The sequence below is a fragment of the Zootermopsis nevadensis genome, unplaced genomic scaffold (genome assembly GCF_977971745.1).
Source record: "Zootermopsis nevadensis isolate Lab colony 2312 unplaced genomic scaffold, Znev_1.0 Znev_ptg000024l, whole genome shotgun sequence".
NCBI classification, from domain to species: Eukaryota; Metazoa; Arthropoda; class Insecta; order Blattodea; family Termopsidae; genus Zootermopsis; species Zootermopsis nevadensis.
The window spans coordinates 5,000,506-5,026,404 of NW_028259156.1; the positions used below are offsets into that span (position 1 = coordinate 5,000,506).

The 25,899-nt window shown below is 37.4% G+C and overlaps 1 protein-coding gene and 1 long non-coding RNA gene across 6 annotated transcripts in view; one reads left to right on the top strand and one right to left on the bottom strand.

The window, feature by feature from the left end:
- The window catches only part of LOC110833656 (uncharacterized), a 151,696-nt gene that overhangs the window by 113,615 nt on the left and 12,182 nt on the right, over positions 1-25,899 (bottom strand). The window lies entirely within an intron of this gene.
- Positions 4,639-24,986, top strand: LOC110833652 (fatty-acid amide hydrolase 2). 3 transcript variants are annotated; one of them, XM_022071968.2, is made up of 11 exons: positions 4,639-4,769; positions 9,180-9,357; positions 9,897-10,116; positions 10,979-11,196; positions 12,060-12,171; positions 13,514-13,671; positions 16,039-16,182; positions 18,438-18,539; positions 18,713-18,880; positions 21,090-21,272; positions 24,011-24,986. In XM_022071968.2, exons 2-11 carry the CDS (start codon positions 9,181-9,183, stop codon positions 24,116-24,118), a joined length of 1,590 nt encoding a protein of 529 aa, XP_021927660.2. In that variant the 5' UTR covers positions 4,639-4,769; position 9,180; the 3' UTR covers positions 24,119-24,986. The 3 variants fall into 3 exon arrangements, with proteins under 3 accessions (XP_021927660.2, XP_021927662.2, XP_021927661.2); XM_022071970.2 differs by having other exon boundaries at positions 4,639-4,714; XM_022071969.2 differs by lacking the exon at positions 4,639-4,769 and adding an exon at positions 8,643-8,764.

The following is a 25,899-nucleotide window of genomic DNA, read 5'->3' on the forward strand; positions in this document are numbered from 1 at the left end:
CCCAAGCGGTCACTGCCGAACTCTGTCTCTGTATTAATCGTCCATGCTGTGCCCCGACTTCTGACAGGCCGTCCCTGCAAAAACCTAGTTCGACAGACGGTAAGGCGCAGAACAAGTCAAACAGACGTGTGAGGCACAGGCCGTGTCCGCAGATCCGGGAGGAGCACAGTGGGTATGCGATTGAAACTGTGTGAGGCTAATACAGTCTGGAAGAGACAGGGTCCAGGAGAGCAGAGTTCTGATTTGGATGGTGTATGTAAAGCTTAGAAAAAATTTTCAAACTTTTCGAAAAATCAAAAAACCACGTAAATTAATTGAAAGACGCACAAAGCCAAAATTTTCGAGCCGTCGTTGTAAAGAATGTTTCGGACAGAGACCGTGTGAGGCATGGCCTTTGTCCGGCAGAAGGTGATGCTGAGTTCGAGTCCAGCAGAGACCAGGTGAAGAAAGGGACTGAGTATGGCAGTGCTGGTTAGGCCGTGACCGAGTCGTGCAGATACGTTGTGTGGCAGGTACGAGTTCTATCAAAGAGATGTTTGTGTGGGGTAAATTTTTGAAATTTTTCAAAAAATCAAAAATTGCTGGAAATTGTCTAAAAAGCGCACAAAACAAAAAAAAATTAGGTGAAATTTTTTCGATTATTTTTAGTTTTTTGCGCCATTTGGAAGATTTCCAACATTTTTTTGAACATGTGACCAGCAACTATCAGCTTCACAAGAAGGTCTCTGCTCTATAGACTTAGTTATTTGGCTAACTGAGGGAGACAAAGCGACAGAATTCTGGGCAATATTGTCAAATGTTATCAAGGAGGATGAAATGGGCGGGACATGCAACAACTGCAGACAGTTTCTTTTTCAGAACACCTGAAAACATTCTTTGTATATTGTTTGTATGTATTGTGTCAGTATATGCGTGTATAATTAAATGGTAGGTGGAGGTCTTTGCATAAACCATTCCACAAAGCTCTTTACACTACAAGCAGTGGAAAAAGGTACCCCTTAAGTAGCTTTACAGAGGTTTTAATCCAGAACAACCATTCAGTTAAAAATTTTAAAAAAAACATTCTGATTATGGGCATGAGGAATGGAAGTTGTGTGCATTTCTATCACCACTGATCCTATCCGTGGTCATAACTTTCCCGCTGTAGGCTTTCTACATTACACAGGTCCCAGTAAGACAAGATTTGTGGCGTAACCAGATTCACTGGTTGAAGGGCGACGGGAGATGAAATTCGAGACCATTCAGAAAGGGAAAGTTAACTTTTATTTTTAAACAAACATGTCTGGCACAGAAACTGTTATACACATCGTTCAAGAATCTGTAACATTCGATATTACGAAAGGGATATGAGTCTTTTTAAGTCTTTTCCTGTCCTGAATATCATTTCTGCACGATACGGTCAATCAAGGTTCTCCGATCTTATCTTATTTTAAAATATTTACAAATTTCGTAAAATTTTATTCGTACATTATCATGGAAATATACAAACAAAACAAGGAAATCTTTCTAAAAAAGACGTAATTAATACCAGAGTCGGTACACGTTCTCAAACCGAGGCCATAGCTGGTAGCACATGATTACACTAGCGAAGGAACTGATAAAGTTCCTTGTAAGAACTGTCAAAATAATACAGAATCCAGCAGAGACGAATAACTAGGCCTATTTTTATTTGTGAATAAATTCTGTTTCATTGAGTAAATAACATAAACTGATACGTTAACATATAACAAAAATCTCAGAAATTAAATTTGAACACATATTTGAACAAAATTAAATAAATCCCCCAATTTTGTCGGCGCGTAATAAAATCATCCATCGCGCGTTATAATACGTCATAAATCACCTCTCTTACAATGTATATCCTCAAAACAGTTGTTGAATGAATAAAATAAGACCTAAACTGAAATAACTGTGGTCATATTCCATTTTTCGTCAGCGTTAAAGTCGCGTGTGATGTAATGTTACGGACATTGCGATAAAGTACAAGGGCTGTTCAACTTTCTCATTAACATGAAAGAACATTTCCCCTCCATTACATAAATTCTATTTGACCTCGAAATATTTCTTCCTCGCTTTCTTAATGACTCTGTTGTAGATAAGAGAACTGTAGAAAAGAAATAACGAGTAACCCAGTTAGAACTTGACAATGGCTAATTTCTGGGGAAATATAAGAAGGAGTTACTCTGTCAAAACGCGGACATAGCGTCAATTTTTATAAAATGTGACTAAATAATTCCATGAAAACAGTCCTTACTGAGAAGCTAACAGTAGCTCAGCTACACACGAAATTCTCCGCCATTTACAAAACTCGAAGGTGCTCAAAAGAACAGTCACCTATCCCTGACCCAGAAAAATTCAGTTCATACTTTTATAGCCTATTCTACTTTGTAAGATCCATTTTAATAGTATTATTCCACGTATACTTAGGTCTTCACAGCCGTCTCTTCCATTGAGTTAATAATGCGTTTAATGTCGACTCATTTATTATACATATTATACAAATGTCCAAATTTAGAACAATGAAATTAACTTACACTAAATGTATATATACAGGCATACCTCGGAGATATTGCGGGTTCGGTTCCAGACCGCCGCAATAAAGCGAGTCACACGAATTTTTTGGTTTCCCAGTGCGTATAAAAGTTATTTTTACACTATACTGTAGTCTATTAAGCGTGCAATAGCTTTATGTCCAAAAAACAATGCGAGAATTACCAAAATGTGACACAGAGACACGAAGTGAGGACGTGCTGTTGGAAAAATGGCGCCGATAGACTTGCTCGACGCAGGGTTGCCACAAACCTTGAATTTGTAGAAAACGCAATATCTGCGATGCGCAATAAAACGAGGTATGCTTATACTCTGCACTTTGACAATGTTACATCCTCGTCGCTAGAACAAAGTCAGGCTTTGAAAACAGCGGTAATTACACGAACCATCTTATTTAATATCAAACACGAGATTGAGGAGAATATTTGGACCTACGAGAAATAAAATTACAGGAAACTGCAGAATAAGGAGGTTCATAATTTGTAATCTCCGAAATAATATTATTGTGCCAGAATAATCAAATCGAGAAGGACGAAATAGACTGGGCATGTATTACGCATGCACTGATAATAATATGTCCAAATCTCGAGCAATAAAAAAACTTACATTTCAATTATAAAAACTGCATTTTGATAATGTTACTCTCTCGTAAATAGATGATACCTTCATACTTTGAAATGCAGTGGTAATATATGCACCGTCTGCTGTAATATCCAATAAATCTCGCATAGCTTATATCTGGTTTTCGTAACATTTATCAGAATAAACAGCTACAATTTTCCTAAACACCAATAATATTATCATACAAAAACGTGGCTCATAAAAACCAGAAACACTGTAGATAATACCGGTTATAAAAATCCATGCTATCAGAGCTAATTACGGGACAGAATTCGCACTCAATAATCATAATTATATCACGTCCTAATTAATTCATATCTGCTCTGTTCGGCCCAACGTAACTGTAGACTAACGAATTAAGTTTCATTAAGTGAAATAAAAGTTGGCAGTGGAACCACGGTTCAGGAGAATTTGACGTAAATACGTCTATACGGAAAGGAAGTTTATATATTGGCTTTATTCTAAATATTTCTTTATACATGCTTTACAATTGAGTAAAGTTTGATTAAGACATTGCTTATTTAACTTGAATTAGTTACGCTTAAGATGGGTCTGTGGTAGCTGAATGTAATGTAATGAAATGTAATGTAAGGTAAGGAGAATTAGACGTAAATACGTCTATACGGAAAGGAAGTTTATGTATTGGCTTTATTCTAAATATTTCCCCTTATACATGCTTTACAATTGAGATAAGTTTGATTAAGACATTGCTTATTTAACTTGAATTAGTTACGCTTAAGATGGGTCTGTGGTAGCTGAATGTAATGTAAGGTAATGTAATGAAATGTTTTATAGGTAACAACAATGCCGAGTAAACAGATCACGTTTCCTAGGTAACAAAAATGCTTGATGTTTAACTTGAATTAGTTACGCTTAAAATGGGTCTGTGGTAGCTGAATGTAATGTAATTAAATGTTTTATAGGTAACAACAATGCCGAGTAAACAGATGACGTTTCCTAGGTAACATAACAATGAAGTTACATTTTTTCGTAACACATTCTTGCCGAATGACCTTTCCTTATAGACGTATTTACGTCAAGAAAAGAAACAAATAGCGGTAAGGCATCTTACTTGTAACCGGGATATACCTAGTTCGAATCCCGACATGCTACATCTCTTTCTCTAGGTCTCCCCAGATATAAACGTTGGGAAACCCGGACATATTTCTCGTTTCTCCATGCAACCATTCTTAATTATCTTTACATTTCATTCGATCGTGAAAAACGTTGTGCTTAGCGTCATTAAATGACTTTCAAATAAGCTATAAACTATATAGGAACTTGAATAAATAGGTTGCGACAGACTTCCGGAGAAACCTGTTTCTTTCACATAAATGAATATTATTTATTGTTTACTTCAACGCTGTCAGTAATTGAATAAGTAATTGTTTCGCTCAACCAATAATTGGATGGCTGACCGGTACGCAATTTTGCTATCACGTCACGGGTGACGTCGTTAAACGAATATAGTCCACTTGCTTGCTGTATTCACAGCTGTTTCAACCAGTGGAATACAGTTGGTGCTTCGAGTGTTTGAATTACAGTAAGAAATTTACTTACAGTACCGTGAAGCAAGTGTTATCACCACATGATAAAGGGTAACATGTAACATTTTATTATTTAGTGTTCTGTGTGACGACAGGTCCATATGAACAGGATCCTTCCATCCTTTTCTCGGACTGGGACCTGTTCATATACGTTCTTGGCAGATGATCCAGAAGTGGTTTGCCATTGCCTTCTTCTGTGTGTGAATGGAGTAATTGTTGGGATGCCACGGAGGAAAACTCCGTGTTGCCTAGACCACGGCCTTGCCCAACACAAGTTATAAATTCGGGCACGGCCGGGAATCGAACCCGAGACCCCCAGGATTACAAGGCCATCGTTAGACCGCCGTGGCTGACAGCATGTAACATACGCGTTTTTAATTACTTTTGAACAGAACCGTGAATAGCCTGTCTCTGCACAAAATCACTGCTAATTTAACTTTAAAATGTAACACTGAACCTGTAATTGATAAACCAATAGACCTCTGGAAAGATTTTGTAATTGCACACATTTTGTACGACAAATCGTAATGGTTGAATTTATTGTCAGACAATGACAGAATCTAGTTGATATCTGAGGTTCTCACAGCGGTAAAATAATCTATGGCAGTCTTCTGTGTAGCGATGCCGTGAGGACTAGTGGCTTAGATAGCAGGGTTTCGAATACAAATACCGCCTCCATCTTCGGGGATGAAGCTGAAGGCAACACTGTACAGGCAGATGACCTTGGAAGCCAAATTAGGGACGAGTAGGGAGAAGGGTAGGAACGGAAGGATTTTCTGTACGAGTCTGGTAGGAAACATTTCCTCCGCGCTGATCCTTAGACCAACTTGCTCATTGTATTACGTAAGGTGACACACGTCGACAATGGCTAACATGAACATTAGAAGGTTTGCGAAAGAATTTCACATCGAGTGAGGAGAGGGAGATAATTAACAATCTGTATATTCCACCGATGTTTTCTGAACAGTCAATAGAATGCCTGTTCCCGCGACCTTGACGCTATCGGACAGACGGAGTGGCAACTCCGCAAGGTAACTTTCAAAACGTTGGTTTCTACCTGCAAATCCACACGGCGTTATAATCCAAAAGACCGATTTCGATGACAACAAAACTGTAATTATTCCATTGCTTGGTCTGGCGGTTCACACTTTGTAATAAAGAAAATAAAAATTATAAATTTTATTTATTTGTAATTTGTTTAACGATGCTGCCAGAAGTTCAGATTATATAGACTCGAATTATTTAATTATTAATATTGAAAATGATGTGGAAGGAAGATGCCATAGCTTAATTTAAAATACTGTATCAAAATTGCCTGGAGACACATTAAAATCTAGTCAGGCAGCCGGTCTCCGGGCCGAGATTTAAACTAAAGACCTCCTACCTTGAATCACCGACAGTACATTTGGCTTCCTCACACGTCCTTTCCAATTCATTATGAAATGATAAACGTATCATTCGACGCCATATAATTTGAGCTACTGACAATTTCGTTAGATAAATCACAAATAAATAACTAAAAACACTCTACCCTCTCTACAAAAATACAAAAGTCAATACACTTCTCACTGTCCTCAGTAACTGAGATGTGTTAACAAATTTTATGTACATTTATTATTATTATTATTCAGTGTTCTGTCTTACGACAGGTCCATTGCTCTGCCCAAAAAGAGCTCTCCACTTGTCCCTATTCTCGGCTTCTCGCTTTAATTCCTGGAACGTCATCTTCTTTCCTTGTTTCAGATCATCGGTTAGCGGTATCAGTCTTCTTCCCAGTCCTCGCTTTCCTGCAACCTGGCCTTCGATGATATCACTCATTAATCCATTCCTTCTCATAATATGTCCCAGCCAGTTAGCTTTCCTTCGTGTAATCGCCTGCAGAATGCTTCTTTGCTCGTTGACTCTCCTCAATACTTCTTCGTTGGTCACTCGATCCGTCCACCTGATCTTCTCTATTCTTCTCCAACACCACATTTCAAAACTCTCCAGGTATTTCTGTTCCTTCTTCCTGAGTGTCCAAGTCTCTGCTCCATACGTAACACTTCACTAGTTTCTTCTTCATCTCCAAGCCCAACTTGCTAGTGAGAAGTATCCTCTTCTTGACGAAAGCTGCCTTGGCCATGGCTATCCTTGCTTTTACTTCCTTGGTGCATAGGGCGTCCGTCGTGACTAAGCTTCCCAAGTACTTGAAATGCTCCACATTCTCCATCTGTTGGTTTTCAACTACAACGTTCAATGGTTCTGCTCTCGGTGCTATCCTCATTACCTTTGATTTTTCAATGTTGATTTCCATTCCATACTCTCTACCTGTTTCCACTAACTTGTCCATCATGTTCTGTAATTCCTCCTCTTCCTTCGCCAATACTACTAATTCGTCATATTACTTGATAATTATTCGTGTAACGATACTGAAAAAATTTCTCGAATTTGGTCGTCTCGTCTAGAAGCATTCATGGCTACATTAAAAACCCACACTATCACACAAATATTTTTGGGAGACATTATGACCATTGTGTCTATTAACTCTGTTTAGTAGAAGTTTGTGAGAAAAACGTGGAAAATAAATCGAACGAGATATATAATATATTCTGAATCTCATAACTCATAAAGATGGAAGTACAGAGAATTTAACCCGGCAACTTTCAATAAAATCTCATAGGGTCCTATAGATTAGTTGTATAAATATATTTAATGTTACCTTGAAAAAAAAATCATTTTGTACATTAAACAAAACGTCATTTTCGTCAAAAGCCTATGACCTGTGAAACTGTTGAAGCCCGTGATTAAAAGAGGTTTGTTTGTGGATTTAAAGTCGCGTCAGCTTTCAAGGTCATATGCGCCTAAGATGAGGACAAGAACTTTGTATATATATATATTTATTTTTACAGTCCATACACAAACGTTGAAGTTAAAATGATATTGTTAAAATTATATAATATTAAAACATTATGTAGTATAAAATATTATATTTATAATAGATGTGGTGAACTAACAAATAATCTCTAAATATATATACAAATTTGTAGCTTAAATGCGTCATGTTTGTGTTGATTAAATATATATATATATATTTTTTATTTTATTTTTACAGTCCATACACAAACGTTGAAGTTAAAATGATGTTGTTAAAATTATATAATATTAAAACATTATGTAGTATAAAATATTATATTCTGACGCTTTTTATCGTAAATACGATTTTACATTATTTAGCACTTTTTTATTTATTAAACGACATGTTTCGATGGATAATACCTCATCTTCAGGTTTATATCAATTTTACAATATTTTAAAATTGTTAGATATTTTTATGCAATGTATTATATTGATCTGTGGTTTGTTTGTAGATTTTCTATTTCCATGGTGAGTTGTTTGTTTGTAGTCAGACGTTTATTTTCTGTGGAATTAATGTTTAATTAATGTTTAATTATTAATTAATAATTGTTTAATTATTTAATAATTATAATTTAACAATTATTAATTAATAATTAAACATTAATTAAACATTAATTCCACAGAAAATAAACGTCTGGCTACAAACACCATGGAAATAGAAAATCTACAAACAAACCACAGATCAATATAATACATTGCATAAAAATATCTAAAAATATCTAACAATTTTAAAATATTGTAAAATTGATATAAACCTGAAGATGAGGTATTATCCATCGAAACATGTCGTTTAATAAATAAAAAAGTGCTAAATAATGTAAAATCGTATTTACGATAAAAAGCGTCAGAATATAATATTTTATACTACATAATGTTTTAATATTATATAATTTTAACAACATCATTTTAACTTCAACGTTTGTGTATGGACTGTAAAAATAAAAAAAAATTATATTTAATCAACACAAATATGACGCATTTAAGCTACAAATTTGTATATATATTTAGAGATTATTTGTTAGTTCACCACATCTATTGACCTTCTGTGTCAAGTTTTATCGTTAAGTACAAAAGAAACATTAGGCATTAACAGCTATCGTTAGCGTCATTTATCATGGCTTTTAGTCGGAGAGAGACAAGGACGTACTGAGGTTAGCTACGGTCTTGAGTTCCTCGTTTCTCTATAGTTTTCAACCTAGTCAAATATCATACATATTTACAAACTTATAATAAATACCCGTTTAAAACTTAAAATTATTCATTGTCAGGACTTTTTCCATCGTCTGATCTTTAAAACCACGACGTTTTAAGTGTAAAATCCTTTAGAATTAAAATACCCGTTGAAATTAAACATAATTTAAAACAGGCCACATCAGGAATGTTAATTATAAGTAAAAGTTTTGATGTGTAATTTCATTGATTATATAATCGATTCAGACGATCATAGGCATGTAGAAAACGCAAATAACTTTGTCATATCAGGTTCTTTTCTGGTTGATGTGTGATTTGTTGTCATATAAGAAGTATACTTAATTAACTTATGAGCAGCGTGTGATTTGTTTCAAGAATGTCCTGTGGACCGAAAATCTGGATTCTGTGGTTTTCGTCGTGGGTACTGAAATGTTTAATGAAGCCTTTCATCATTCTGCGGTACATCCGGAGAAGCCAGAAACTGCCACCTATCCACAACAAACTCTTGCTACACAGTGCAACTAATCTGGCCCGCATGATTAGAACCAGACAGGTACGTGTTCCACGGTTTGTATTCCTCAATATAGTATCTCCACTCTTAAAAAAAGCAGGGTTTATACAAAAAAGGCACAAATGTTGGTTGTAGGCCTAAGTTCCTTACATATTACGAAAGCACAATCAGTGGTTTTCTACGGTGTGATTATTTTAAAAATAAACCTCTGATGTAATGGGAAATCAAATGTTATAAGACGTTGTTTATTACTTTAGATTTTTTGTCATTATTTATGGGTAATTAACTATTTTATCATATTTAAGTTGAGCCGGTCTTGGTATTGGTACATGAAACCAAATACTCTCAAGTATTTTTTCGTCTAGTCGCCGTCGAGAAAAATGCAACTTTACATCTTGAAATGAAGTTGAAATGACTAATGCCGATCACTCACAACACCTCCATTTTCTTCTGATCTTCATATTTCGAAGTTATATTTCTTAATTCAAACTAATTTTAACGAAATCTCATCTAGCAGACAGGCAGAAGAAGGTTAGGTTACTAAAACGAATTGCATTACACCATCGTATCATAATTTACAGGTCACAAGCGAAGAAGTGGTTCAGGCCTACATTTCACGTATTCGGGATATCAACCCTTTAGTGAACTGCATGATGGACAATCGATTCGAGGCGGCCCTTCTCGATGCCAAGTATGTGGATCGTGTTTTGCAGATGACGAACAAAACTGAGAAGCAAATCGCGAAGGAAACGCCGTTCCTTGGCGTTCCACTTAGCGTTAAGGGGAGCATAGCGGTTAAAGGTAGGGTAGCCGTTTATTTCTTTCAGTTATTTAACCCTTTAAAGCCGAGTGGTAACTATATGTACCAGCTGCTTTAGCAATCAGCAACACTGCATTCTTTGTATGTTTCTCATGAGCCGGGATAGCTCAGTCAATATAGTGACTGGCTACGGGCTGGGCGACCGGGGTTCGATCCCCGACGGAGGCAGAGAATTTTTCCTCTAGCCTCTGGGTCCAGACCGGCTCTGGGGCCCACCCAGCCTCCTATCCAATGGGTACCGGGGTCCTTTCCCTTGGGTAAAGCCGGCCGGGGCGTGACGCTGACCACTCACCCCCATCTAGTGCCGAGGTCAAGGAAGAGAGGAGCTATACCTCCTCTCCCCCCAAGTGCGTACATGGCGTATAGTGGGACAAACTTTACTTTACTTTGTATGTTTCTCACTGTAAACAGTGATTATTTCCGAAAACAGCCTAAATCTTACTAACTTTGTAACAGAGAAGTGTTGTTTTCTTTGCGGTACGGATTGAACCTACTTACAACATAATAGTCGATATCCGCCACGCGTAAATCGACGAGTGTCGTTTACGCGATGCGGTAAACATAAGAGTTATAACGAGGGTGTGTTGGCGCATATGGAGAAGTCTGTCGGAGTCTGCTTTCAGCATGAATCTGGCTTCAGTCATAATGCGTTTAATTTACTTCATATATTAATATTATCATTTTTTTCAATGAGATTTTCAAGATAAAGCTGAAAATAAATTGTATCACTGTTCAACACAGAGAAGTCCGGAGACAGGAGTGGCCAAGTTTTCGAACTTCTTCTACCAGTTCATAGGTTAGACGTTCAAGCAAAATCTTGATGAAACTAAAATACATGTTCAGGTTTGAATCACAGCGCTGGGGAACTACGATTTCAAGGGCGTAAAGCTCAGGAAGACGCTGAAACGGTGATGCTTATGAGGGCTTCCGGAGCCATACCCCTTCTGGTTACAAGTACTCCTGAGCTCTGCATGATGATAGAAACTTACAACAAAATAATCGGAACTACCAACAATCCGTACGACCTCCGACGAACACCCAGTGGATCGTCAGGTGGAGAGGTAAGAACTCTTTAGATGATACAGGACATTGAGAAAAAAAAGGTAAACGATTAGCAGACTGCATTTTACTTAAATTTATAGAAGAACCTCATAACTAATCAAAAAGTTCGTGACGATGGTGAGTTATTTTGGTCCGGAGATAGGGATTAGCTCCATCTATTGGGCCCAACAGAGTAGATACCTGAAGACGGAGATAGAGCCCCATCTCCGAAACGTCGTTTCTATTTTATTATTTTACTAGACGATGGAAAATATCCAAGGAACGTTTTATTTTAACTTAAACCTTAAAACTGTTCGCAAACTACCGAAATTATCTCTTCCTCGTCCAAAACAGGAATGATAAAGCACTTATGTTAAATTTGGTAGCTGTTAAATTTAGTGTTAACGAATATTATAATTACCTGCATAAAATATACAGTTGATGAAAGTTGTTAAATAAAGCAATATACAATACAAAACACTCTTCCAGTTGCTATTACTGGATTTGTGGACTTTGTCCGCCGTCCGGTATTCTGAAAAGAGCATTTTTCGGAAACTGCATCTGTTTCAGACAACCTGAGGACGGAAAATAGATTCAGTTTCCGAAACGTCGTGTCCCCTTCAAAATACCAGACGATGAACAAAGCTAAGAAATCCAGTAACAGTTGATATACTTTTAATATACCATTCTTTCACTCAATAAGTCATTAATTTATTCATTCATTCACTTGTTTAGTCACTCAGTATCATTGCTAGTTAATTAACATTATGCCCTATGTTCATCTTCATAAACGTATATGAATTCATGTGTTATGACACTTCCATATTTACAGCCAAGTATCCAGCGAAAATGAGAAAAATAATGCAATTGTGTGCTTCTATAGGCGGCTTTATTAGCCTCGGCTGCTTCTGTCATCGGTCTGGGCTCCGATATTCTTGGTTCTCTACGAATACCAGCAGCGTTTACGGGAATCTTCGCACACAAACCAACACCAGGTCAGAAACTCTGATGAAAATAATCGCCAGTAAGATCCCTTTTAAAAGACTTCGAAAACAATAACACAGACATTGTGCACAGATATTGCATTTGTGTAGACTAGTGGTCCCCACCCTCTTTGTGCCTTCGAGCACATTTGAGAGTTTATGAGATCGTGGCGGGCACCAACCAATTAACAAAGCCAAATTTTTCTTTTCTCTGGACAAATAAGATATGGACACCAAATAATATACGAAAGAACACGACGTTTAATGATGCAATCAAAGATACGTAGTTTTATAAGTACAATTATTATTACCCAAGTGGGAAGTTAGTGCGATGTTTGGAACTGCATTTCATTGGACAGTTTTCCAAATTTGGGAGTGTAGGATGATGTTGCTGCTCGCAAATAGTTGTCAAGTCGAGATCTGTGCTGTGATTTTATAATGCTCGTGGTTGAACGGCCTTCATTATTCAGTATAACCTCTTTCCGTAACAACGTAGGCGCCGCGTTGGCGACCACTGGTGTAGACCATACAAGGTCTGTTATTAATTTTTGTGAAACACACGTGTAAGCGAAAATAAATAAGGTAGACAGACAGACAGAAAAAATACCTCTCCATTATGCATTACTATTGCATAAATATATCCAGAAACCGAATCACAACAACATCGAAAATATAAGTTAAAAAAAAAGATTCCTATGATTGAATTAGTTAATCATGTTCTTCGCCCGGGACTACCATTTGGTAAATTTACATTTGCAATATTAGTCGGAGCAAATACGCTTTGAGACTTTTCGTGGGTTTCCTCAGCCTTTAAAAATACCACACACGTCCTTAACCCACGCTACTCACCAGCCGTAACTATTCATTTCATAATAGACGCTACTTCAATTCTGCAGAAGATACAGAGTAGAAGGCACAGGCTTAGAAATCCATGAATACCACTAACATTAATTAGAAATTCAATAGAACAAAGTGTCTTATAGCCACTGTACGTGGTAAAGACATTTTAAGCACTAACTTCCCCTACGTTGAAGATGGCTGTCTTCAGTGTTGTATTCTGACAGAAGTTTACCGACGTTTCAGAGGTACTTGCTGCCTTCATCATGAGGGCGATCGCTCTGAAGAACTTCTGAAACAACTGCAAACTTCTGACTACAAGTGGATAGCTCCATTCGAAATGATTAATATCGTTGTATGCTGCAGACATTATAAAGAGTAAATTCTAGAATTAAATAATCGCATATATGGCATTAATAGTTCATAATGTGTGATACACCAGACTAAATAATAAAATCTAAATGAACAAAGCCCTGCATTATGCAAATATTTGAATCGTGTGTCCTTATACTTCTAGGAGTCGTGTCACACTCAGGACACAATCCTACTTCAACGGACAAGGACTGGAGTAGGTTTTTCACCATTGGTCCAATGTCTCGTTATGCGGAGGACCTCGCCCCGATGTTAAATGTATTGGCAAAAGAAAATGCAGATAAGTTGCGACTGGATGAAAAGGTAAAAACAACAGATAGAGATCTGATGTTCTCATGGCGATGAAGGTGTTGATTGATACTGGTCTTGTGGTTTTCAGCCCTGAAGATGGAGACAGTATGTTCCTCCGAAACGCTGCCATTATATAAAGTGTTAAATATTTGTTTTTATATGTAATTATTTCACTTGTACTTTAGTTTTGTGAAATGCAATATTATTCTTTATGCAAACGAATTCTCTGATATGCTTGGAGACTTAGGTTTTACTTCGTAGGTGTATTTCTAGATGTTATAGTATACGTAGATTTCAAATGTTACACTGAGACACATTATAGTTAAATATAGGAGTAGATTTTGTTGGTGTTACACATTCTTGACTTCAACGAAAAAAATGTTAAGTTGCCAAAATAAATTCCAATGTGACTGCTACATTATATCTGTATCTATACGAGAAACTGTTCAGGAACTATTAAAATTATCTCAAATAGTCCTTAAGAAACGTACGAGGTGCGATCGGAAAGTTTCAAGACTGTGTCAATAGAGGACGAACCGGATGTAGTACGAGCTTCTGCCGCTAGGGGGTGCGGCCTACATTCATAGTGAATCACTGTGCCAGCCGGCATCATCGAATTAGCATTTGTTTCTTAGTTACGGGCGTTTTGGTAGTGCATTACACCGACCCTCCTGCGATTTCGGAATGGCGTGTGCATCAAATTTTGCCAAAGACTCGCCAAAACGGTTACGGAAACCTATGAAATGCTAAAGCAAGCATTTGGGGAGTCCGCAATGGGTCGTGCACAAACTTTTGTGTGGCATTCACGTTTTAAAAATGGCCGAACCTCTGTCGATGATGACGAGCGTTCTGGACGACCATCTTCGAGCACAACGCCCGAAAATGTTACGAAGATTCGGCAGGCCATTCACGAAGATCGACGTCGTACCATCAACGACTTGTGCGACATTGTTGGGATAGGCTATGGGACCTGACAGCTGATTCTAAAGGAAGAACTCCACATGCGACGCATCCTGTCTGAGGACCAGAAGCAGAATCGACTTCTCGTTTGTCAGGAGCTCAAAGATCTTGCAAGAACCGACCCCAACTTCCTTTCTAAGCTCCGTGTGACTTCTTCCTCTTCCCAAAGATGAAAATTCAGCTAAAGGGAAGGAGATTTCAGACGATAGAAGAGATTCAGGCAGAATCGCTGATGGTGCTTGACAGGCTGACAAAGAAAGATTTCCAGGGATGCTTCCAGGCTTGGCAGCGGCGCTGGGATCGTTGTGTTCACTCCCAGGGGAACTACTTCGAGGGTGATGGATGAATTTAATACCTGAGATAAGTGTACGGGTTTTTATAGGCGCAGTCTTTAAACTTTCCGATCGCACCTCGTAATGTACAAAATTAAGTATCTGGCCTATTATTACAGAAAAACGGGGTACTCGAATACAAAGTACGAATATACAATTGCAGTATGAAGTAACTTGTTTTACATTACTGATTTCGCATCGAATCATCGTATAAAATTCATGTCCGTTCAAGAATTTTCTTGAATGCAGGGGCATTCCTTGTGACTGCATAAATACAGATTACATAACACACAACGTAATGTAATTCTAGTTTCCTTCTCAGGCAATCAATCCTGTTTTGTATACCACCTTGTTGTTTCGACCCTGACACGAATACCAATTACTTTGGCCCATAATGAATGTCCTGAAAACCTTGTAGATTAGTTTCAGTTATCACCCATTACTAAATTAACTGGGCTTTGCATACAATAATCGGTCTTGTACTGCAGCTGCTTGGAATAGCTCTCGGGGGCATTTTCTTATTTTTTGGCTAATTATCCGTTTTCTTTGTTATAGGCACAGAAAATATTACGTTTTACAGGAAAGACATCAATATTAAAATACTGATACACCTTGCCCGCCGTATTTCCAAATTCCATAATGAAAAATAAATATAAAATATATCTTGCTGTTGCGAGTCCCATGTTAACAAATTGGCAGCACTGGATTTAATTTCTTATTCTGTTAACCTCGAATAAAAAATGTAGATATCTTACATCTAAAATAACAGGTCACAACTAAATAAATAATAAACAAATTTTATGACACCATTTGGACAATGTAATGAGGCAATATTATTATGAAGAATTTATGTTACAAATTTTTTTAAAATTAATCGTCATTATCCAATAGGTATACTACTTGTATAAATTTCAGCAGATTACACGTGAGAAGAGAAATTTACGAAAATTTAGATATAATAAACAGTCAACGCTATTATTTTAAGAAACGAATGTGATTAACAGTACCGAACATGGATGTTATAATTGTGTAAGTTTAAGAATAATTTATTCATTTATCTGATTGTGTGAATTCTTGTGTTAAACAGATCAATATGGATTCAATAAAGATTTATTACATGGAAGATGACGGAGGTTGTGCTTTAACTGATGATGTAAGTCGGGACATTAAGGAATCCATACAGAAAGCTGTTCAATATATGAAATCAGCCCATGGCACTGTAGTAAAGAAAGTAAGTCCAGTCTACCTCACCGAATACACTTTAGGTACAATTTGGCTGCACGCGACAGAGGCAGGCGACAGAGACGGGAGACGGACACATCGCAGCTTGTCGCCACACACTTCTGAGGTGACGACCGAGACATGCGGCAAAGTGTTTGTTTTCTTTGTTTTGTTGAGACATACGTGCACATATTCTGTGAAAAATGAGTACACAAATGCTTCTAAAAAGGTTACTCGAAGAAGAAGAAGAAGAAGAAGAAGATGATGTGTTGCTGTGTTTTTTGTTGCGAAAGAAACAAAGAAAACCTATGAGTTCAATATTCAAAACCAGACGTGAAGAAGGATCTTTCTGTCGGTGGTCAGTGGTCGGTTTTCTGCTACTAATTCTAGCAATTGCTCATCTTGGTCACCGGTAAATTTAATTTCTGCCATTATTTTACTCAACAACACACGTGCTGCCTGAGCCCGTCGCGAGACACTACTGGTCCGAGAGCGGTCTCCTGTGCTTTGTCTCTGTCGCCTGTCTCTGTCTCGCGCTCGTAATTGTACTTCATACGATTGTACAGGGAGCAGACAGGAAGCGACCAGTCTCGGTCTCGTAACTCTGTCGCCTGCCTCGGTCGCTTGTCTCTGTCGCGTGCAGCCAAATTGTACACTAAGAGTACCAAACTTAAGCGACGAGTAAAATAAAATATAAATTACTTATTTAACAGCCCGACCATGAGGGCATCTCCGAATTTTGATTTTATATCTTTGCAGTTCATTCTGTAAATTTCTTTAGCAAATATTTACTTTCATAAAATTACAGATGTGACGCATTCTGCTTACTACTCCTTACACCTGTCTTTATGCAGCTTAGAGACACTGTTCCTGAATATTTATTTTATATATAATTCCTACCGCACTAATTCTTCCTTAGGTTTTAGTACACGCTGTGAGCATTCCTTCAATTTAATAACAAATCCAGAGTTACATAATATCGTCATGTTGACGCTTCTGAACCTCACAGATACATAGAACTAACTCAATCTTAGGCCCTCTGTAATAAATGTTACAATAAACTCCTAATAGTGACAAAAATAAATCTTACCAATGAAGACAATAAGAGATGCGAAAAGTATGTTCCAGTTTTGATTCGGAATAAATGTATGAGCTATTTATATAGACAGTTTATATCTTAATTGCGTCATGTTTGTGTTTTATTGATACAATATGCGGTATCCTCTGTGTCGATACAAAAAATGTAACAAGATGCAGTATCTACTGAGAATGTTATAATTTTAAGTAATTTTAAACAACATTATTTTAAGTTTGTGTATAGACGGAAAATAAAATATTGTATAGACAGTTTATTTAACAATTCTGTCAGTAGCTCAGACTTTACAGAGTCGAATGATACGATAATTAGCGTATAATTAATTTGAAACTATGTGGGAGAAATCGATCGTGGCCTACATTAAGGTACTACCCCGACATTTGCCTGCAGGGACTTACGATAAGTACCAAAAGCTTAAGAAGGCCTCGAAGCCGAGATCTGAACCTGAGAACTTCCAAACACGAAGTATGAGTGATATTCACTCGGTCTAGATTTTCGTGGAAAAAGTGTGTAGAATGGCAGTTGTCTACTGAAACTTGAGTCACTATTGATTACTGTTGTTGATATTGGAAGTACAGAGTTTTCTCAACAAATACACGCGGATATGAATTTGTAAACCACAAACATATGACAATCTATATTATTGTCCATATTTCTAACTTTTATAAACTGGGATACTGGGATACTGGGATACTGGGAAGGAGTTATTCAAGTGCCTGAGCACTGCGGGTCCCAACTTTTCGTTGGCTTGATCTATAGACATTCGGTAGGACTCCTTGGATGAGTGATCGGCCCGTCGCAAGGCCTCTACCTGTACACAGGACAAACATCCATGGCTTGAATGGGATTCGAACCCACGGTCCCAGCGACTAAGCGGCACTGCTCGACCTTTATCAAAGATAGTTAAATTTAAAAAATCAAAGTTTTAATACTCATATTTTGTATCACGCTTTAAAATTTATATAATTTCCTGTTTAAAAGCGCAGAACCGATTTTACTAATTAAACCATTTACCACATGACACGTGAACAATAAAAGACTCAAATTACCTGTTTATTAATTATGTTCAGTTTCCCACCAACATCGATTGAAGGTTAGAGAATATATTATTAAATTTCTTTCAACAGCAAACCGGGTACTAACTTATGCAATCTCTACTGTTTTTGTAGGTTGATATCAAGGATTTGAAGTATGCCCATGATCTCTCTGTGCCAATAATTACACAACTAGAAGACATAAGATCCGTTCACAGAATTGAGAGCCATCCTAAGGTATAAACATTCGATATAATTTGTCTATTCTGCAAACGATTACAAGTTCAATGAGCAATTTATTTAAACTAATTGTTATTATTGCTTGTAGGTGAGTCTTCTTTTGTGGTTTTTACTACGACGAAGACGCTAAATCAGTTATGTTGATGTATGCTTCCTTTTCAATTACACAGCCGTGGAGGACCATCTTCATGGAACTTATCAAGCTCTGTACCTGTTTCTCTGAGAGGACTTTTCCCACTATATGTTATGCCGTCATAAAGAAGTTATCGCTGTCAATTCCGAGAAGAAAACTTGAAAAATTCAAAGAGAGGAATGCGAGCCTCAAAAAGGACATCTACGTAAGTTATGAGTATTATAATTACACAACGAATAATCAGTCATAAATATTGGCAAACTTTGTTTTCATGTAAAACTGGTGACGATTTAAACCAACGCGTATTAAGAATCCAGAATTTCACATTAAAATGAAAATGAAGTTTTCTAATTGTTTCCATTCACTAAACTAAATTGAATGAATATGAATCAAACCCCCAGGTCTTATACATATCCGTATGGCTGAATCCGTGTTGTAGAAGAACCATTGTCAAGGAGACTCCTTCTGACAATAACACGGCACGTCCTCGGTTGCGAATTTAGAAGGAGGCGTTGAGATATGGAGGGTAGTTGAGGATATATTGAACGACCAGTCGGTCTAGCTTGTAGGGTAAGTGCGGGAGAAAGGGCTATCAGCTATATCTGAGTGGCTGTACGCCATGAAATGTGCAGGGCATCCTATAGCTGAAGAGTGCAGAATTTTAGTCGGAAAACTTGAAGGAAAAATACATTTTGGGGGGGACTTAGACTTTGTGAGGATAATATTAAAACAGCCATTTAAGAAGATACAGAGTACACAGCACCAAGTTTTGTGGCTGCTTGTCAGTCAGTTGTTCACAGCTGTCAAATGCGCAACAAAGCTAAGCGTGGTCATTTTTAACACATAAACTAGATTCGCCTGTGTAATTATATTAAAAAAAAAATTATTCATTAAACGTTTGTATATATCTTTTCGAAACATTCTGTACATATGAGCGTAAGAATTGAATTCTTCTGGTACAGGAGACGGACAAGAGACAAACTACTGTCAACAAGGGTTCCATAAAAGACAGGTAATTTCGTCATCAGCGAATATCAGCTTCCAAGAATGATTCTACTCCTTCGAGTTAATTAATGGCTTTCTGTGGTTACGATACTCTGACACTCTATCTCTGTGGAAATGGCCAGTGACGGGTCCACTGTCCATCCCCCGTCGATATACGAGGTGCGATCGGAAAGTTTCAAGACTGCGTGTATAAAAACCCGTACACTTATCTCAGGTATTAAATTCATCCATCACCCTCGAAGTAGTTCCCCTGGGAGTGAACACAACGATCCCAGCGCCGCTGCCAAGCCTGAAAGCATCCCTGGAAATCTTTCTTTGTCAGCCTGTCAAGCACCATCTGCGATTCTGCCTGAATCTCTTGCCAAAGACTCGCCAAAACGGCTACGGAAACCTATGAAATGCTAAAGCAAGCATTTGGGGAGTCCGCAATGGGTCGTGCACAAACTTTTGTGTGGCATTCACCTTTTAAAAATGGCCGAACCTCTGTCGATGATGACGAGCGTTCTGGACGACCATCTTCGAGCACAACGCCCGAAAATGTTACGAAGATCGACGTCGTGCCATCAACGACTTGTGCGACATTGTTGGGATAGGCTATGGGACCTGTCAGCTGATTCTAAAGGAAGAACTCCACATGAGACGCATCATGACAACGCGCCAGCGCACACCGCCCTCAAAGTTCGCCAGTTTTTGGCCTCAAACACCATGGCCGTCATCCCGCACCCTCCTTATTCGCCGTGTGACTTCTTCCTCTTCCCAAAGATGAAAATTCAGCTAAAGGGAAGGAGATTTGAGACGATAGAAGAGATTCAGGCAGAATCGCAGATGGTGCTTGACAGGCTGACAAAGAAAGATTTCCAGGGATGCTTCCAGGCTTGGCAGCGGCGCTGGGATCGTTGTGTTCACTCCCAGGGGAACTACTTCGAGGGTGATGGATGAATTTAATACCTGAGATAAGTGTACGGATTTTTATAGGCGCAGTCTAGAAACTTTCCGCTCGCACCTCGTATTAATGAATGAATATTAAGCAACGATTAAAAACACGGGAGTGCCGAAGGACTCGGAGAAAAACCTGCAATAGTGTCATTTCGTCTACCACAAATCTCATGGAAGCTTGGTCTTCCGCGGTGACAAACGGCCTCACGACGCTGATAGAATGATTTCAAGTTCTGTAATCTCTGCAAAAATAATGAAGCAGTTGTAGTTATTTACAGAAAAGCGTAACCACTCCTGCAGTGTTATTATCCTTACGTCAGCAGATGTTTGTTAATAGTGATCTAAGGACTTTCGAAATAACCTTAACAATTAAATCTGGTTTTAGAAATATTTCACCTTGCTTCAGACTGCTTTAGTGCACTTAATTTTTATCCTGCGTTTTGAACTAATTATCTTGATTGTGTTTTTTGCAGGAAATGCTTGGAAATGACGGAGTATTTCTGTACCCTACATTTATCGACTGCGCTAACTTCCACCTAGAGTCTTACTATAAGATATTCAACATATCATACACGATGATAATGAACGCATTAGAAGTGCCAGTTACAAATTGTCCCATGGGCATGAATGAACGAGGTCTGCCGATTGGAATTCAGGTAAATGACTTTAAAATCCTTTTTCTATTACCTCGCTTTATTTTCGGAAGTAAACGGCCCCAGAATATTTGCAAAATGTTAAATTCGAGGTTCTCAGACGGTGAAGATGTCTCTGATGGTCCCCTGAAGCATTTAAGACTGACGCACTATTTTCCTCCGAAACCTACATATCCACACGGAACTACAACCTAGAAGACCAATATTGATAACTGACAAATGTTCTGCATATCTTTTTTGTTTATTTATAATAAATGAATTCTTAATATGGGTTAAGATTAATAAAAAGATACAAAGAAATTAAATATTTGGATGTGTGATGTTTACATTTAAAATTATTCATTCCCAGGACTTTTTCCATCGTCTGTTCTTTAAAACCCACGACGTTTCGGAGGTTGGTTCTGTCTCCGACTTCAGGTGAGAGGTACCTACTCTGTTGGGTACCTTAGATACAGCTAGTCTCTGTCACTGAACGTCGTGGGTTTTAAAGAACAGACGATGGAAAAAGTCCTGACAATTTTAAGTGTAAATTACCGTCGTCAAAACCCTTTAGAATTGAGTGTGATGTTTGTTTTTTATACAACATTAAAATATATTGGAATATGATATATATATATATATAATATTTTCAGAGACATACGACGTTCTCGGAAGATAACCCTACCTCAGTGCCATTTTGCCAATCACACAAATAATTTATTTATTTAGTGTTCTGTCTGACGACAGGTCCATATGAACAGGATCCTTCCATCCTTTTCTCGGACTGGGACCTGTTCATATACGTTCTTGGCAGATGATCCAGAAGTGGTTTGCCATTGCCTTCTTCTGTGTGTGAATGGAGTAATTGTTGGGATGCCCAACACAAGTTATAAATTCGGGCACCGCCGGGAATCGAACCCGAGACCCCAGGATTACAAGGCCAGCGTTCTAACCGCTAGACCACCGTGGCCATCATTTATTTATTTAGTGTTCTGTCTGACGACAGGTCCATATGAACAGGATCCTTCCATCCTTTTCTCGGACTGGGACCTGTTCATATACGTTCTTGGCAGATGATCCAGAAGTGGTTTGCCATTGCCTTCTTCTGTGTGTGAATGGAGTAATTGTTGGGATGCCACGGAGGAAAACTCCGTGTTGCCTAGACCACGGCCTTGCCCAACACAAGTTATAAATTCGGGCACCGCCCGGAATCGAACCCGAGACCCCAGGATTACAAGGCCAGCGTTCTAACCGCTAGGTCACCGTGGCCTTCAAACACAAATAATACCAACTTATAATGAAAAATTGTTGCGGAGACATATCACTTATTGCAAAATTTATCACTAAATGATTTCTTTACATCTTCATCCACTTTTCTCTTCCTCGCTGCCCTTTATCCCTTTCGAACCTTTGTGTTCTTCCATCTTTCTTCCTTACTATTTTCCCATCCATTTCCGCGTCGTACGACAAAGAAAATATCAGCAGTGGTCTAACGTTATTTCAACGCTTCCCTCGTCCATAGCAAAAGGACTTACCTAATAATAGCAGTACTCTACTTTTAAAACAGAACATTCTGCCCATAAAAGGCGGGAGTTTCTTAACTACGTCAGCGTAATATTAAATTCTCAAAGACTCCGCTCCATGGCGTTAGTAGGGTGATTAACTGCATTCATCGCTGAAGGAATAAAGACTCGAGAATGCTGTAAACAGGATTTTGATGTTAGTCCCAGGGTAGATTTAAATGATAACAGAATAATCTAAAGCAGTGGTATTCAACCTGGGGTACGCGAAGACATCTTAGGGGGCACGTGAAATTTAAAATATATATATATTATTTTATGATAAACACTGAATAATCAGTAATGTAATTTATTTAATTTATATCTTAATTGCATCATGCTTGTGTTTCAATACAATACTTTTATCTTCCGTCGTTTACACAAGCTTATTGTTAAAATCATATAAAATCATATAAAATTTCATATGAAATTTTATATGATTTTATATGATTTTAACAATAAGCTTGTGTAAACGACGGAAAATAAAAGTATTATTTAATTTATTTTATATGTAGATTATATACTATGTATAACTTGAATTATACACCAACAACGTTGGGGGTACAAAGTTGAAGAGAAATTATATCTGGGGGTACGCGAAGACATCTTAGGGGGTACGTGAAATTTAAAATATATATATATTATTTTATGATAAACACTGAATAATCGGTAATGTAATTTATTTAATTTATTTTAGATGTAGATTATATACTATGTATAACTTGAATTATACACCAACAACTTTGGGGGTACAAAGTTGAAGAGAAATTATATCTGGGGGTACGCGAACAAAAAAGGTTGAATACCACTGATCTAAAGTATGCTTTGGAAGCCGCTTGCTACAATAACACGTCTATATTCTTAGATGTCGTGACATTGGTCTCTTCCCTTCGGGATTTCCAACACCTTATACATATTTCACATCTGTCATATGCGCGCAAACGCTTGGCCGATCTCATCCTCCTTAATTTGATATTTAGAGAACAGTACAAATTATGAATTCCGTCGTACAGAATTCACCAGTCTCCTGTCACTTCCTCCCATTAGATGGTCCAAATATTTCTCTCAATACTTTGTTCACAAACATCCTCAGTCTATGTCCTTTCGTTTGTGTTAAAGACCTCGTTTTTCACCCATATCAAATATCAGACAAATTATAGTTTTGTACTGAATCATCTCGTTATCCTGTTTTATCTTGTGCAGATTGTGGCTGCACCATTCGAGGATCGGCTGTCAATTGCAGTAGCAAACGAATTACAAGCCGCATTTGGAGGGTGGACAGAACCCCCTGCTTCAGAACGAGCAGCATAACATATCTTATACTCAGCCCAGAGACTCGTCTCTTACAATAAGAGACAAAATCTGCATCTAAAAATAAGTAAATATTAACATTGGCAAAATCCTCTTGGGCGAATTCGGGGCGAAATGATGCTGCTGATCGCCCAAGAGAATTAAATCGTCCTTAGTAGCCTATAATGCTTCAAAGCATCAAATACTAATATTAATAATAATAATCCCAATATATTTAAAATTTCAAACAATAAAAGAATTCCGACTGAACCAGGATTCGATCACATGACACAAGGACACCCCACTAACCCATGAGCTAAACTGCAATTCGTAATTCTCATTATCGAAATATGGTATTAACAACACAAGTTTTATAAAGTTTCAGTTTGAAGTCGATTGCCTGATTAAGATAATATACGTTTTGTTCCATGAATGATTTACTTCAAAATTAATAAGTTATGAAAAATGGCGACATGATTTGTAACCATTGCATGTGTTAAATATTTCGTAAAATATAAACATAATGAAGTCCCTCAGTTTTAAACTGTGCTCATACACATTCTAATTAACGAATGAAATAACAGAGCATAAAGAGAAACAATGATGTTAAGAACTAAGGTCCTTGTTTCTTTAAACACAGAAGATATTCCGAACAGCTGAGAGCATTTTAAATAAAAAGAAACAAACAAACACGTTTACTCCTAGGCGGACGGCAACTTTCATTTCTTCTTATTGCCAACGAAGTGTAAAAAAAAATGTAAATATTTAATGATGTCATATTTCATATTGGTGTGTGTAGGAGAACAAGTTTTTAACCAAATATTTAAAATTATGTTTATATTCTGGACTTGGTATCTATCGGTTAATAAAGTTGAAGATGTCCTTGGCACGGGGAAGTTTCCATACCGTCATTGCTTACCATACACAAACATTTCAGTTACAGTTTAAAATCACACAAAAGTTAAATGTTAAAGATTCTTAACAACAAATTAATATTCCACAAAGTATATTTTAAAACTATTCAATTAACGTAAGTTAAAACTCTGTAGTATTTAACATGGGCATTAATATTAAGAAACACTGGTCGTTCAGTACAAGTAATATATCGTTGAGAGCTCCGTGTATGATTACTGAATCATTAATCATCATCATCATCATCAACACCAGCCTTCAACGTCTTAGGCCGTTACTTGTAGGGTCTCCTTGACAGATATGCATCCATTTTGTTGGTAACAGAAAATATGGAATCGCCTTAAATGTTTACGAATTCCATGACAGTTTGCATATTTAATTCCATATTTCCATAATTCCATAATTATGCCTTATATTTATTTTATATTGTAGGCTAACCTTTGTCTTCATTGTATTCACATCATGACATGAGCATATTATATAAATAAAAACATTAAAATCCAACCTTAAATTTTCACGAACTCTCTCTTTCTTTCTTTTTTTTGGAACTAAATTTTCTAAACTGAATATGGTAACTTTATAGGCGTACAGACATTTTTCAAAGAACTATTTTACAAATGGTGAGTCTGTGGACATATTTATGTATGATTCTCAATAAAACACTGCAACGTAACAATAGTAGATCCTCCAAATGCGTCTATTTCTCGTTGGTGTTTATATAAGTTGAAAATAACTTGAGGGGAGAATTTCCCTCAGAGAAATAAGACTTTACCGTGAGCAATAGACATCTGTAACTTTAAAATATATTCACATAAAATGTGTCCTATAATCTGGTGGAATTTTACCGACGATTCAGAGGTGTTTGCTGCCTCCATCATCAGTGTGATCGC

Bases quoted from the DNA above. Each gene is read 5' to 3' on its own strand.
- LOC110833652 (XM_022071968.2), top strand. From the start codon at position 9,181: ATGTCCTGTGGACCGAAAATCTGGATTCTGTGGTTTTCGTCGTGGGTA. The intron at 11,197-12,059 runs GTAAGAACTCTT...GTGCTTCTATAG, and splicing joins GTGGATCGTCAGGTGGAGAG to GCGGCTTTATTAGCCTCGGC. The intron at 21,273-24,010 runs GTAAATGACTTT...TATCTTGTGCAG, and splicing joins GTCTGCCGATTGGAATTCAG to ATTGTGGCTGCACCATTCGA.